At 38.8% G+C, this 13520-nt stretch overlaps 8 protein-coding genes across 8 annotated transcripts; 5 read left to right on the forward strand and 3 right to left on the reverse strand.

Moving 5' to 3' along the window:
- Nucleotides 1-35: 35 nt before the first annotated feature.
- On the forward strand, nt 36-1019 carry PHA2 (prephenate dehydratase PHA2; the record flags this gene model as incomplete). The annotated part of the gene is made up of 1 exon (XM_002495742.1): nt 36-1019. One exon carries the CDS (start codon nt 36-38, stop codon nt 1017-1019), a length of 984 nt encoding a protein of 327 aa, XP_002495787.1.
- Nucleotides 1020-1073: 54 nt separating this feature from the next.
- On the reverse strand, nt 1074-1424 carry HRT1 (SCF ubiquitin ligase complex subunit HRT1; the record flags this gene model as incomplete). The annotated part of the gene is made up of 1 exon (XM_002495743.1): nt 1074-1424. One exon carries the CDS (start codon nt 1422-1424, stop codon nt 1074-1076), a length of 351 nt encoding a protein of 116 aa, XP_002495788.1.
- A 181-nt stretch (nt 1425-1605) lies between these two features.
- MED7 (mediator complex subunit MED7) lies at nt 1606-2313 on the forward strand (the record flags this gene model as incomplete). The annotated part of the gene is made up of 1 exon (XM_002495744.1): nt 1606-2313. The coding sequence occupies one exon, from the start codon at nt 1606-1608 to the stop codon at nt 2311-2313; it is 708 nt and encodes a 235-aa protein (XP_002495789.1).
- An 805-nt stretch (nt 2314-3118) lies between these two features.
- PFK27 (6-phosphofructo-2-kinase) lies at nt 3119-4309 on the forward strand (the record flags this gene model as incomplete). The annotated part of the gene is made up of 1 exon (XM_002495745.1): nt 3119-4309. One exon carries the CDS (start codon nt 3119-3121, stop codon nt 4307-4309), a length of 1191 nt encoding a protein of 396 aa, XP_002495790.1.
- Nucleotides 4310-4469: 160 nt separating this feature from the next.
- Nucleotides 4470-5807, reverse strand: PFS2 (cleavage polyadenylation factor subunit PFS2; the record flags this gene model as incomplete). Its single annotated transcript, XM_002495746.1, has 1 exon — nt 4470-5807. The coding sequence occupies one exon, from the start codon at nt 5805-5807 to the stop codon at nt 4470-4472; it is 1338 nt and encodes a 445-aa protein (XP_002495791.1).
- Nucleotides 5808-5979: 172 nt separating this feature from the next.
- On the reverse strand, nt 5980-7446 carry BSC6 (Bsc6p; the record flags this gene model as incomplete). The annotated part of the gene is made up of 1 exon (XM_002495747.1): nt 5980-7446. The coding sequence occupies one exon, from the start codon at nt 7444-7446 to the stop codon at nt 5980-5982; it is 1467 nt and encodes a 488-aa protein (XP_002495792.1).
- A 308-nt stretch (nt 7447-7754) lies between these two features.
- HXT14 (Hxt14p) lies at nt 7755-9422 on the forward strand (the record flags this gene model as incomplete). Its single annotated transcript, XM_002495748.1, has 1 exon — nt 7755-9422. The coding sequence occupies one exon, from the start codon at nt 7755-7757 to the stop codon at nt 9420-9422; it is 1668 nt and encodes a 555-aa protein (XP_002495793.1).
- A 268-nt stretch (nt 9423-9690) lies between these two features.
- Nucleotides 9691-13512, forward strand: RTC1 (Rtc1p; the record flags this gene model as incomplete). The annotated part of the gene is made up of 1 exon (XM_002495749.1): nt 9691-13512. The coding sequence occupies one exon, from the start codon at nt 9691-9693 to the stop codon at nt 13510-13512; it is 3822 nt and encodes a 1273-aa protein (XP_002495794.1).
- Nucleotides 13513-13520: the final 8 nt, after the last annotated feature.

A 13520-nucleotide genomic window follows, 5' to 3' on the forward strand; every position in this document is an offset into this window, starting at 1 on the left:
GAAGCTAGTTTGATGAAAAATTACTACTCTACACGATGAGCTTCCAGAGGTTAACAAGAGTATTCGGTTGGGGAAAAATGGTAAAGGCTCTGTATCTGGGACCACCAGGTACATATTCACACCAGGCTGCATTACAACAGTTTGATTACAGTAACGAAGTGGAATACATCCCCACGAGTTCAATTCCAGAATGTATACAGAAGTTAGAAACTGATAAATCCATTGACTATTCAGTCATACCCTTGGAAAATTCAACCAATGGTCAAGTGGTCTTCTCCTATGACTTACTACGAGATCGTATGGTACATGAAGAAGGGCTCAATCGACAAGGAAACCGAGTGATACCTACGTTAGAAGTCGTTGGTGAACAGTATGTTTCCATCGCACACTGTCTAATTGCTACCGAACCTAAACCAGCTTTGGGAGATTTCTCTAGGGTCCAAATATATTCACATCCACAAGTATGGGGTCAAGTAAGCAGTTATCTGCAGCAACTTCAATCAAAGTTCCCAAATACAACATTTGAAAAGATCGATAGTAGTTCTACGTCTGAAGCGGTTAGACGTATATTGAATTGTGAATCCAAACGTGGTATAATTGATGTTGCCATTGCTGGTGAAGTGGCAGCTAAATTGAATAAATGTTCCGTGGTAGATACAGGTATTAACGATGTAAAGGGAAATACAACTAGATTTCTCATTCTACAGAGAAGAAACCATCGTCAAATCGTATCCCAATCTCCAAAAGTTTCATTGATGACCTTTACGACAAAGCAAGATGATCCCGGTAGTCTTGTAGATGTCCTAACGATTCTAAAGACCCACGGCGTTAACATGTGTTCCATTAATTCGAGGCCCTACAACAGGGGTAAGCAAAAATGGCAATATGTGTTCTTTATAGAATATTACTACCAAAACGAAGGTCATGATTGGGACGTCTTTTACCAAGAGTTAGAGAATCTCTGTTCAGAATGGTGTCTATGGGGGATTTTCCCACGTAATGCAAACTATTACGCCTAGGTAACGATTCATTATACTACTGTACATACAAAACTTATAAAAACCATTTAGTATTCACCTACCACAACGTGCTAGCTGCCATGGTTGATTATCTAGTGGACATGCATCTCTTGTCTTGATCCATTTATTGATACAGTGTAGATGGAATGCATGGTTACAAACCCCCCATGCGGCAACACATTCGTTATCGGTATCGGTCATGGCCATAGGTTGACACTCAATACATGGTTCCATAATGTGATTCCTACAAATGGCACAGTTATCCACTGCAATATCCCAGGACCAAAATGCAACGGCTGTCCATTTTTTGATTTCAAACTTCTTGTGCTTTGGTTTTTGTGTGTTTTCAACAGCAGTAGGTTCTGAACCTTCAGGTGTTACATCCATATTCTCCACGTCACTCATATTCGACTCAAAAACCGGTTCCCTCGTCACTTTTATCTTTGTATTCCTATTCCTTGTTATAGAGATTTCTTTATGAATTTTCAACACTTGAGAGCGAACTTTATAAACTCATCTTAAGGAACTTGAACAGTATCAAGCAAGAAAAGTACAACTGCACTTCTCCAATTGAGCTGGAAAAACCATGTCGAGCGAAACCAACGATATCAGTTTCCTATACCCACCTCCACCACCTTATATCAAGTTCTTTACCAAAGAAAATCTTGATAAATTGCCCGAATACAAGGAGCAAAAACACACTGACGCCAATGCTGACGCTGAAGTTGATCAGAATGGTGAGGAGAAGATCGAATCACCAATGGATTTCTTGGTACCACCACCAATGCCAAAAGACCAGTATCGAGCCTTTGGTAGTATCTGGCAGGTGAAAGATCGTTTACCTGACCTAGAGGCATCAGGACTAACTCAGTTGTACAAGAAACCTGATGAGAACAACGATGCTAGTACCGATTACCAGTACAAAATTCAAGAACTACGTCGTCTGCTCAAATCTCTCCTGCTAAACTTTTTGGAACTAGTGGGCGTACTAAGCATTAACCCAGAACTGTTCCCCAACAAAGTCGATCACATCAGAATAATCCTGGTCAATATACATCATCTACTCAACGAATACAGACCCCATCAATCAAGAGAATCGCTTATCATGCTCTTAGAAGAACAACTGGAGTACAAGAAACGTGAAATACAGCATATCGAACAGGTGTGTCAAAACGTAAGAGAAAAACTAGGCCGAATTCAAGAGGGTGGTGATGGTGAGCCCGCTGGTGGAGTAGATGTGAATCCTGTTGGTGACGAGACTGCTCATACGGATATTAATACTAATGCGAATTGAGCATCGGTTGCGAGATTTCATCTTGGCACACGGTCCATAAAGGTGTCGGATCTTTAGGCTAAAACGTCCGATTCGGCGTGATGGATTAACAAACCCCAATCACGAAATGGAAGGTCGATAGGATCATTAACCCACACTAAAAAAAATCGGAAAGCGATTTAGAAACTACGATTTAGGAGAAACTATCGTTAAACTAAAAGGAGAAATTCAATATCCTACCCACATGCATTACTCATTCACTAAAAACAATCCTCGTCCCACAGAATATCTCGTTAATACGTAACCTCCACCCTCGTGAATCAGACGACCCAGAGAATTTTTTAATAATGACTTGCTGCTACGATTGGAATAATATAACGCGATGTTGATAAAACTCTTCTTACGGTAAAATGTATTCAAGAGGCTCCGGTGGTAATCACCGTTTTGTTTTTCTTTACGGAAATTTCACTCTTCGAGGATTTACCGATCTTGTAAAAAATTGCATCATACGGTTGTGAAAAGAAAGAAAATGGTGGTGGTGGTCGTGAAAAGAATGAATATCGGTATGGATGGATGTAATTTACAACGTCACGTAGTTCTAATCGATGAGTAAGTGGAGATTTACCGAGTGGATTAACGGTTTTACGAATTCTTTTTTTTTCTGTCAATTTTTAATAATATAAATTAAAGAGGATTAAGAAAGAGAGAAACCCAGTTATAAGAAAAAATCAGATAAGAGAACTTTTTTTTTTAAGGAGTGGTACGAGGTCTTTCGTTAATGTAATATAATTTTTCTCCATTGTTTTTTCCTTTGTTTTTTTGTTCTATGGGGACTTCGAGCTTTGTATCATCGACGGCAAAGAGAATGGAATCTACTTCGACCTCTGCAAGTTCTTTGTTCTCTCTAGACAAATCTACGCGCTCTGCGTTATTCCAAGGTAAGTCACACTACTACTATGAGAATGGTGAAATTGATGAAGATGAAGTGGGAGATTATTTATCGAATTCACTTTTACAAGGAATGGATGAATTACAGCGAACGTCATCCTCATCCTCATCACAATCAGCACTGACGTTCGAATGTAGATCGAGGCGTCAGAAGAAACCCAAATATGTTTTTGTTTTAGTGGGACTGCCTGCGGTTGGGAAATCATCTACATCGTCGCATTTGATAGAATATTTATCGAGGCAACCATCCACTAAAGATTTAAGGTGTGAAGTTTACAACGCTGGTAAAGTAAGAAGGTCCATGAGTTTCCAGAATTTAGGACTTTTATCAATGAGATTGGCAAATGATTCAAGCGAAGATTTGTTTAATCCAAAGAATCACGATAAAAAGGAGTTGTATGCCAGGATAACGTTAGAGAAATTGTTAAAGGATTTGGATTCTGATGAATGTGATGTGGCCATTTTTGATGCCACGAATTCACGTGTTAATCGCCGCAGGTTTGTGTTTGAAGAGATTTGCTCGTACAATCAAATGCGTAATAAAAAAATTTGCATAACACCAATCGTATTACAAATTTCTTGTAATGACCATGATTTTTTCAAGTTCAATGTTCATAACAAGGCGTTCAATGCGGATTATTACGACAAACCATATGAATATGCGGTACGGGATTTCGCTAAACGGTTAAAAAATTACCACTTACAATTTACACCTTTCACTAGACGTGAATTCGGTCAGTTGTCTTCATTAGTACAAAGGCGAGGCTTGGATCACGGTGTGTTTTGCTTCAATATTGTTAACGCTGGTACGGTTCCCACAAGAGATGACAATTTTGGTGTCTTACCAGTGCAAAAGGAACAGGTTCAAACCGTGATTAATTTGGTAGCACAATTTGTGGAGCATTATACCAAATTATTTGGACACTCTTATGTTGATTCGGTTAATGATTTTTTCAAAAATGAGGCAAAGGATGGTTCCAAGTACCTGTCCGCTTTAAATTCAGTGATAAATAATGAGTTCTTGGAAGAGTTGCAGGGCAGCTTAGAATCCAACGTGGAGGGTAATTAACGAGTTACGATTGGGATAAGTGACGACAAACGGCAATAAAAAATAAAAAGAAGTTTAATGAATGTTTGTGTTTCTTCGAATATGTTAGTATTACTACTACTATTGTTATGTAATTGTGTATAGTTGTTATAAATGGGTTATAGATTTTCATTTTCGTTTATCATATACTTAGACCTGGTAAACTAGATACTTTTGATGACGAATCGACTCCAGGTAAACCTCCATTGCTTGCTGTAGTTGGTGTTAACCCATCTGTAGTGTTTGTTGGCGGTGCAGCTCCATATTCACTTTTCTCTCTAACAGCATTGATACCGTTATTGATCCCGAAGAACCATGCATTGACCTTTTTATTATTATATGTGGGATCATCAAATGCATTTGGATCATAAGGCCTTGCTCTGGTCCAAAATCTAATGGTTCTATCCTTTGATGCACTGGCTAGAATGTGGCCCACCGGATTGTAAGAAAGCGAAGTAATGCATTTGTCATGAGCATAGGGAATCGTATGTGTGGGCCCCTCCGTGTCTTGTAGAATATCGAAATTCTTTAATGATCCATCATAACATGCCACAGTAAACATGGTTTCATTAATTGGATGCCATAACAACGTCATATAATCAACTTCATCTCTAGTGACCATCAATTCCTTCATGCTTTGTCTAAGATCGAATACTCTACACGACTTATCCTTCGAAATGGCAGCCATGAGATTCCCCTGTGTGGGTTGGAATTTTGTTTTTAATACAGTATGTTTGAATTTTAACAATGTGGATACACATTGACCTGAACGTGGATCCCATAATTTGACTAAATTGTCCTTTGATGCAGATGCTATTAAACCCATTTGTGGATGCCAATCACAACTCTTAACATCCCAGTGGTGTCCTGATAAAACTCTTTCTTGTTGACCATTACTAAAATTCCAGATCTTTAGGATGTTATCATCTGAACAGGTGACAAATTTAGAATCGTTGTGACTAAATGCGATATCTCTTATGCATTCTGTATGAGCTCTATCTAATTCTTTAACCATATTGAAATTTGGTTGCCATATTTTTATAGTACCATCAGTATCACCACTAATCATCCAATCACCGGCACGAGAATATTCCATTGTAGTAACTGCAGTATCATGAGCTTGCATAATACTTTCGAAATTAAATGACGATCCATTCCAAAGTGAAAATTCTCCGCTATATGTACCAACAACTAGTCTTCTACCTTCAGGTGTCCATTTGATGGCAGGTATGATATGTTTAACTTTATTTGAGCTTAAGTGGGTGAATTTATTTGGCATATTTACCACACGATTCCTTGATTTGTAGACGCATGGTGGTAATACATCTGTAGTAAAGGTGCTTTCTGGTTCCACTGTCGGTATAGGCAATCCATGTCTTTTGTAATAGTACAATCTTTCAAAAGGTGAACTTATGTCAACGGTACGTCTTTGAGCCAAATTACGTCTTTGAGACGCATCTATAGCAGCAGCATCATCCATAATACGTTTACTAGGTGTTCTTGTAGAGTATTCTTTTCAAGTGTATACCTTTCAACTAGATTTACACATATTAAGCTCTTTGATATTAGAAGATGATGCTCACGTGAGCCAAAGCATCACAGTTTATAAGGATATGGATACTATAAATCATAAATAAGGATGTTGATTCACCTCATAGGAATTCTTCACGACCTTTAATGAATCTTGGATACAAGGTCCACACCACAGTGAAGCATAGAACCATTGACCAACATAGAATTGGTAGCCAGGACATGCCCAAAAAATGAAGTCCAACTCCGACTAAATAGGGCAACATCGCATTACCACAACCACCAAGGGCCACTGCCAAGCCCACACCACTGATGTGTAAATTCTTCGGTAAGACTTGTAGGGCAACAATACTTGCATTAGGAAACAAGGGACCAATGAATACACCACACAAAAACACGATCAAGAAAAGACATGTGAGATACCAAGTTCTTGCAGAATCGTGCCAACCGACGATAACAAATAGCGTGTAGAAAAATAGTGTTAACATTCCATAAGTCTTACTAGCACGGTATTCATTATTGAAAACACGTTTAGTGACAAATCCCAAGCACATTCTTCCCACTGTAAGACCAGTCCAATATGAAGAAGTTACCCAAGACATCTTTATTCTGTCATCCGATTTAGTAGCCAATAGGTAAGAGAATAACCATGATCCCGTAGACAACTCAGCACCTAGGTAGATGAAAAGGTAAGAGGCATATAAAACAATAGCAGGGGTCTTCAACAATTCACCAAAGCTAGGTGCTTGGGCATCTTCTTCTTCTTCTTCTTCAAAGGAGGTCTCTTCTTGATGAACAGAACAGGTATAGGCGTATTTGGAAGAAGTTTCGTATCTGAAAGCCTTGGGGACCATCAACAATCCTACAATAGATAAGCAAAGTGGCAATGCATAGAACGTTGACCATTTATCAATTTTAACAAAATATGAACCAATTGGTGGAGTGACCATGGCTGCAGCTCCATAGAGACCATGTAACATACCCATCCATTCATTTTTGTGAACTAAAAGATTTCCGATGAACACATTACCTGTGGAGTCTAATATACCAATACTAAGTCCCAATGGAAAAGAGCACAGTGCAAAAATTGCAAATGACGAAGGTCTGGTAAGCAATAAGAGGTAGGTAATGATACAAAGGCTGCATGCCAATAGAAGAGCGCCTCTAGAACCGCCCATCCGATGCAATTTTTCGTTGCAAAGAGATGCCAAAGTATAACCACAAACTTGTATAAGGAAAAGTAGAGAGACTGTGACTTTTGAAATATGATAGTATTCAGTCAATGTTGGTATTAGAGTTCCTACAGCTTGATCACTTAAACCGAATACAGCGAACATAATGATACAGCAGGCGATCTGCCATTTGACAACACTGACTTTTTGATAATCCAGTGGATATGTCGTAATAGTTTGACCCTTCCATTCTACTTTCTGTATCAAATCATCAGCATCATATTCATCGGACCCATCGATTGTCCATGCGTGAGACGAGAGATCTTGAACTCCTGATTCGTCCCGCGATTCGTGATCCAGCATATTAGTCATTTCGACCTGAGTATCGTTCTTGCTCAACCCATTTCCGGACTCCATCGACGGCTAATTTATATCAGTTATTTTTGTGATACTCTTACTATATTCCAATATTCTTTCTTGTACTTGTGTAACCTACCGATATCTGCTTCGCTTATCCATATTACCTTAAAAAAATTCATGAAAAAAAGAAAAGACGTCAGTGTCAGTAATTCAAAACAAAATAAAAAATAAAAAATAAAAAAAACATTTTGTGGAGCTTTTGCCGCTTATCTCAATATAAGCAGACCAGTTTGCATTCGCCCTTTTATATTTTTTTTCTCATTCTCTTGTTAACGTATTATATATTGAGTAAAAAGTAACTAAGGATGGCTAACGAAATTAACGAAATCATGGCTAGACAAATTGCCAATATGCAAGATAGAATCCATAAGAGTGAAGATGCAAATGAAATTTTCCCCATAGGTAAGTCAGAATTTTTCGAATCCGAAAGTAATCTTTTGCAAGATACGCCTCCACAGGTACCCACCAGACACGTCGATTCTGCGGTAAATGACAAAATAGATGATGAGAAAAAAATGGACGGACAAGGTAAGAAAGACGATAAACCGTCACCGTTTCTTTTAAAATCCGTTGCACTCTGTGTGGTCATTTCATTTGGTGGGTTTATTGTTGGTTGGGATATCGGTATCATAGGCGGTATCACCAACATGGAGAGTTTCCAAGAAAACTTTGGGCCTCTAGTAAATTTGAATACTGGTCGTCATTATTTCCCAGAAATTCTAGTCGGTCTTGTCATTTCCATCTTTAGTATTGGTGGTGTCATTGGTGGATTGACCATTGCGAAAGCTGGTGATTGGAAAGGTCGTAAATTGGGCATGTACCTCTCCATGTTTGTCTATTGCCTAGGTTTAGCCATTCAATTGGTACACGATTATTCATGGAGTCAGTTTTTTATCGGTAGAATTTTAACAGGTTTGGCTGTTGGATCCACTGCAGTGTTAGTCCCCATGTTTCTTTCTGAAAGTGCACCAATTGCAATCAGAGGTGCTATGACAACTTTGTACCAGTTGATGGTAACTTTTGGTATATTGATGGGCAATGTCTTGAATTATATTCTACGAAAAGGACTGGCAGATCCTTTAGATAACATCTCTTGGCAATTACCTATCTATATGGGATACGTCTGGGCTGCTACCATTGTAACTGGATTATTTTTTACACCTGAATCTGCTAATTTCCTGTTGACCAAAAAGGGATGTGTAGAAAGCGCTAAATTCTCATTTGCCACTATGAATGGCATTGCAGAAGATGATGATCTAACTAACAAATTTGTCGAACAAACACTTCAACAACAGTATGAAACTGAACGTCAATCCAATGGATTGGGTCTTTTTGAATTTGTCACCGGTAAACCGAAATATTGTAAACGATTGCTTGTAGGCATCCTTGTGATGACATTCCAACAGTTATCAGGTATCAATTATTTCTTCTATTATGGAACAACACTTTTTGAAAAGGCAAATTTGAATGATCCATATTTAACATCCATATTCTTGTCATCAGTCAATTTCGTATCAACATTTGGTGGTATCTATTTGGTCGAAGCTTTAGGACGTAGATCGTGTCTTTTATTGGGATCTATGGGGATGTTCATTTGTATGCTAGTGTATGCTACTGTAGGAACATTTGCCCTTGATGCTAGCGGTTCAGGAATCGTTATGATTGCATTTACGTGCATTTACATCGTATTCTTCGCCACAACTTTGGGGCCTGTAAGCTTTGTAGTGGTAAGTGAATTGTTCCCCATGAAGACGAAGGCCGTATCTATGGCAATCTGTTCATCTTTTAACTGGATGTTTGGTTTTATGATCTCATTGTTGACTCCAGTAATAACTGCAAAAATTGGATTTGCTTATGGGTACTTCTTCACCGCGTGCTTACTCTTATCAGCTATCTTTGTATGGATAATGGTTCCTGAGACTAAGGGTAAATCAGAGAGTGATATCGATTCTTTATATGAGAACAAACGCTAGAAGTTGATTATGCTTCAAATCATTCTGAAGAAGTGAGACACTTCGCCTTAAAAGTCCATTCATATGATAAGTAGTGATAAATCTAGTCTCAATCTTAATTAAACACCAGCCAGGCTTAGTTGGGAGTTTCTAATCTCATTATTACTTGGTTGAGGTGCTTCTGGGCATCCCGAGTATTGTTAAAACCTTTGTCTTCTTGAAATATAAACTAGTAACTACTTATTCTTGAAAAGCTAATGGAGGAAACAGGTGTAGATTAATTTTACTTATGAATAATCGACCAATTCCTAGGAATCAGGCCTCTTCGTCACTTGGTAGGAATGATTTGAAACCAGGACTGTTTGGTAGGTCTTCCTTTAGAGTTCAACACTATTCTGGTACCAATGGAATATCGCCCATTGGCAGTTCGCCAAGGACCAAAATATCACCTAGATATTCATTTGCGAGCTCTTTTGCTACTAGTGAATCCAGTTTGAGAGAATCCTCATACTTTGATGAGAGACCTCCAGTGCAAGATACCGGTGTGCCCAAATCATCAGGATTGTACTATAGTAGAGCGAGTCCCAAAGAACTTTCAAGTATTGATAGGATTAACGATTCAAGTTTCAATGGTATTGTGTGTGCTGGTAAGACTCATTTAGGCCTTTACAAGTTTTCACCACAGGATAAGTCCATTGACTGTATGCATGACTTCGTGTCTGCTGGGAACGATGGTAATAGAGGTAGCAATGTTCAGATGGGACTAGGTAAAAGATCCAAGAGGACGAAACTGAGTACCATTGCCGATGTAAAAGCTGGATTCCATAATCATAAGAACTATGTGGCAATCTGCAGTAATTCTACAGTCCTTTCCATTTATGATATTAATAAGACTGGCAGCATTGATAACCCATTGGTAACGAATTGTTCACAGCACGTAAGATCTGTCAACAGTTTTGATTTCAACATGGTACAGACCAATTTAATTATTAGCGGTGGACAAGATAGTTGTATTAAAATATGGGATCTTCGATCAAGTAGAAGTAGAACTTTGAGTCGAGCAGATGTCAATATTAACACCGCATCCGATTCTATTAGAGATGTAAAATGGATGCCACATCCAACAGCATGTAGATCTGCGAGTCAAAATGACTTGAGGAGTGGTGTCGGTGGTGCCGCTGGCTACAAATTTGCTTCCATTCACGATTCAGGATTGTTATTGAAGTTTGATTTGAGACAACCTAATCAGGTAGAAAAAAGAATTAATGCGCATAGTGGACCCGGCCTATGTCTCAATTGGCATCCTTATCAAGACTATATATCCACTGGTGGTAGAGATGGTAAATGTTGCCTTTGGTATGTTGGGGACGGTAAACCTGGTACTGATTTTCTACAGGCTGGAAACACGTCTGTAAATACACCCCATTCTATGACATCCAATTTACCAACAAATCTATCGGTAGTCCCTGATATGACTATAAATTGTGGTTTCCCTGTAACTAAGTTAAAGGTTCGACCATGTTATGAGAAGAACGTTCTAAATTCGCTAGTATCCATGTCATCTATGGCCGAGGATTTTGGTGTCAGCATTTATTCATTGGCAAGGAAATACATTCCCAAGTATAATTTATCTACTTCTTCAGCTTCCCTTGGGTTTGTCTGGTGGGATGACAATTTGATATTTAACATTGACAAGGATAATAGAATCAATGGTTGGTACCTTGATAGAGAACCAACAGTATTGGATAATATGCCAAAAATTGTTACTAGATGGAGAGATATAGAAGGTAATGGATTGTTATTCATTGATCAAGACAGAGGTGGTTATCAAGTGAACGATGAAGTCCCCGCTAATATCGAGGAGTCGAAAAAACCACCAAACCAACGTGTTAGCATAAATTCATTGAGTGGAACTGCGGGAGGAGGAAATAGTGGTGGTGGAAGTAACTCAGGTATGATAGGCTCCATCAAAAAGGGAATTAGCCAAACTGGGCTAACATCTTTCGCTGGTGAAAGGCCAGCGTTGAGTAAGACCGGTCTCAATTTCAGCAATAAAAGTTTGGCTACTCAATCGATGAATAACTCACATAGTAACTCTTTCTCTTCATATGCAGGAGCTGGGCCTGGGCCCCTCAATGAGGTGGCAGATTATAGCGGTATCGAGTCACCTTTCCTAATGACGATTGATTTGCCCTACATACTTAACAACATGAGGGTTTCGCAATTACCGCCAGAACGAAAATCATTATATTCACCCGAAGTGCAAGCAATTAGAGAATCACCAGTCAAAGTGTTTAAATTTCTTGCTAAAGAATTAGAGTTTTCATACATGCAAGAGGGAAGATCTGGTGAGATGAAAAATGCAACCCAGTTATCCAATGTTAATGAAGATACAACCAAGAAAGACCTTATGGTGAAGTTTGGTATATCTGAAAAATCCACCTGGACTGCATTGGTAAATAAGAAAAATGAGGCAGTGGAAGCCATCAGTAAGAAAAGTGTTTCCACTAAAGAAGGGTCAGAATCTCTTATTGAGAGTGATGGAGAGAGTTCTGCCAAAAGCCACGAGTCTGATGACAATAGCTCTGATGCGGATAAGAAGGAAAATGCCAAAGACGGCACTATGCATGTGCAAGAAAAAATTGACATTCTATTGGAATTAATCCCCATATGTGGACACAATGCTTCTGTGTACTCATATATTGATGATTTGCCCAATTTTAAAATTTGGATATTGATTCGAGACTCACTGTTATGGGATTTAGAAAGACTTAGTGTTGAGTATCCTGATGAAAAATTACCTGAAACCCAGAGTACCGATCAAATCGGGCAGCCGATAACTATGGGTAATGATGACTCTCTTGCATCGGATACTAGAAGTTATATGACAAGTGATCTCAATTATTTTGTAGAAGAGCATCCAAGAGCGTTGCGTTCAGATTCTGATGAACCTAAGGACCATAAAAAACCACTATCTGGTCTTAAAAGTCAATTGACTAAAATTCAAGAGACTGAGGCGTCTATTGACGATAGTTTGAATCCGCCAAAAATGTTGAAAAAACCTGATAATCCCATAAAGCAAGAGCAAATAGGCTCTCGACTCAATGATGATTCTGATAGTGCTGTGTTAGAGGATGATGACAATGAAGAGAAGTCGGATTTCGATACTCAAATTAAGGGTATTCCTATTACGAATAAAAGACAACCGCGTCAATCCTTCATCGATACCTACATGGGTGGATTGAAATCACCCATTGGTAGTAGTAACGCGAATAATGAATTTTTCATGGGGAGAGTGGGTCATTCCCTGGGCCATAGTAGTCCAGGGAGTAAAGGCTCACCAATGGCTAGTTTGAATAATGGAGAATTCACTTATCCGGGCTTCAAAAGGATGTCATCTAGAAATGATCGTCGATCATCTGGTTCATTGTTTTTATCACCATTAAAGAGAAGAGAATCGTCCACGGCAGAGTTCTTCAACAAATCACCGATGAGACCATTATCGCCAGTAGCACCTGTGTCGTCATTCAAAAGTAACCCCACAGAATTTCTCCCGCCGTGGAATACTCGTCGATTACTGAAGCAAATTTTCAAGCAAGCTGTCGAAATGGGGAACATCTTATTAGTGGTCAACATTTTATTTTTATTTCAAAATCTTTACCAACTAACATCTACGGAAGTGCTCAAGAATACATTGGCACAGTTCATCAAAATTTTGCACAAGCACGAATTATTTGAATTATCAGCCGCCATTTTAAAGTGCTCACCATGGGAGGTCGTCATCAATGCAGATGGTGGACAATCATTAGTTCCAATATTCTGTGATAAATGTGGTAAATTAATTACTAATGAACCATCAAAGGAAAAATTTACATTGGAGGCACAGGAGAAAGGTAATTCCATGCCACTACAAAGGTTCGGATATTGGTATTGTGATTCTTGCAAAAAACCTAACACCTTATGCGTGTTTTGTGAAAGACCCATTAAAACTCTAGCAATCGGTCTATTAGAATGTGGACATGAAGGACATTTCCAATGCCTTCAGAGCTGGTTTCTCGACGAAGGTATGGCTGAATGTCCAGGTGGATGCATGAATCAAATTCGTCTTTAAGTTAATGA

This window comes from Zygosaccharomyces rouxii, assembly GCF_000026365.1.
Source record: "Zygosaccharomyces rouxii strain CBS732 chromosome C complete sequence".
Classification (NCBI taxonomy): Eukaryota; Fungi; Ascomycota; class Saccharomycetes; order Saccharomycetales; family Saccharomycetaceae; genus Zygosaccharomyces; species Zygosaccharomyces rouxii.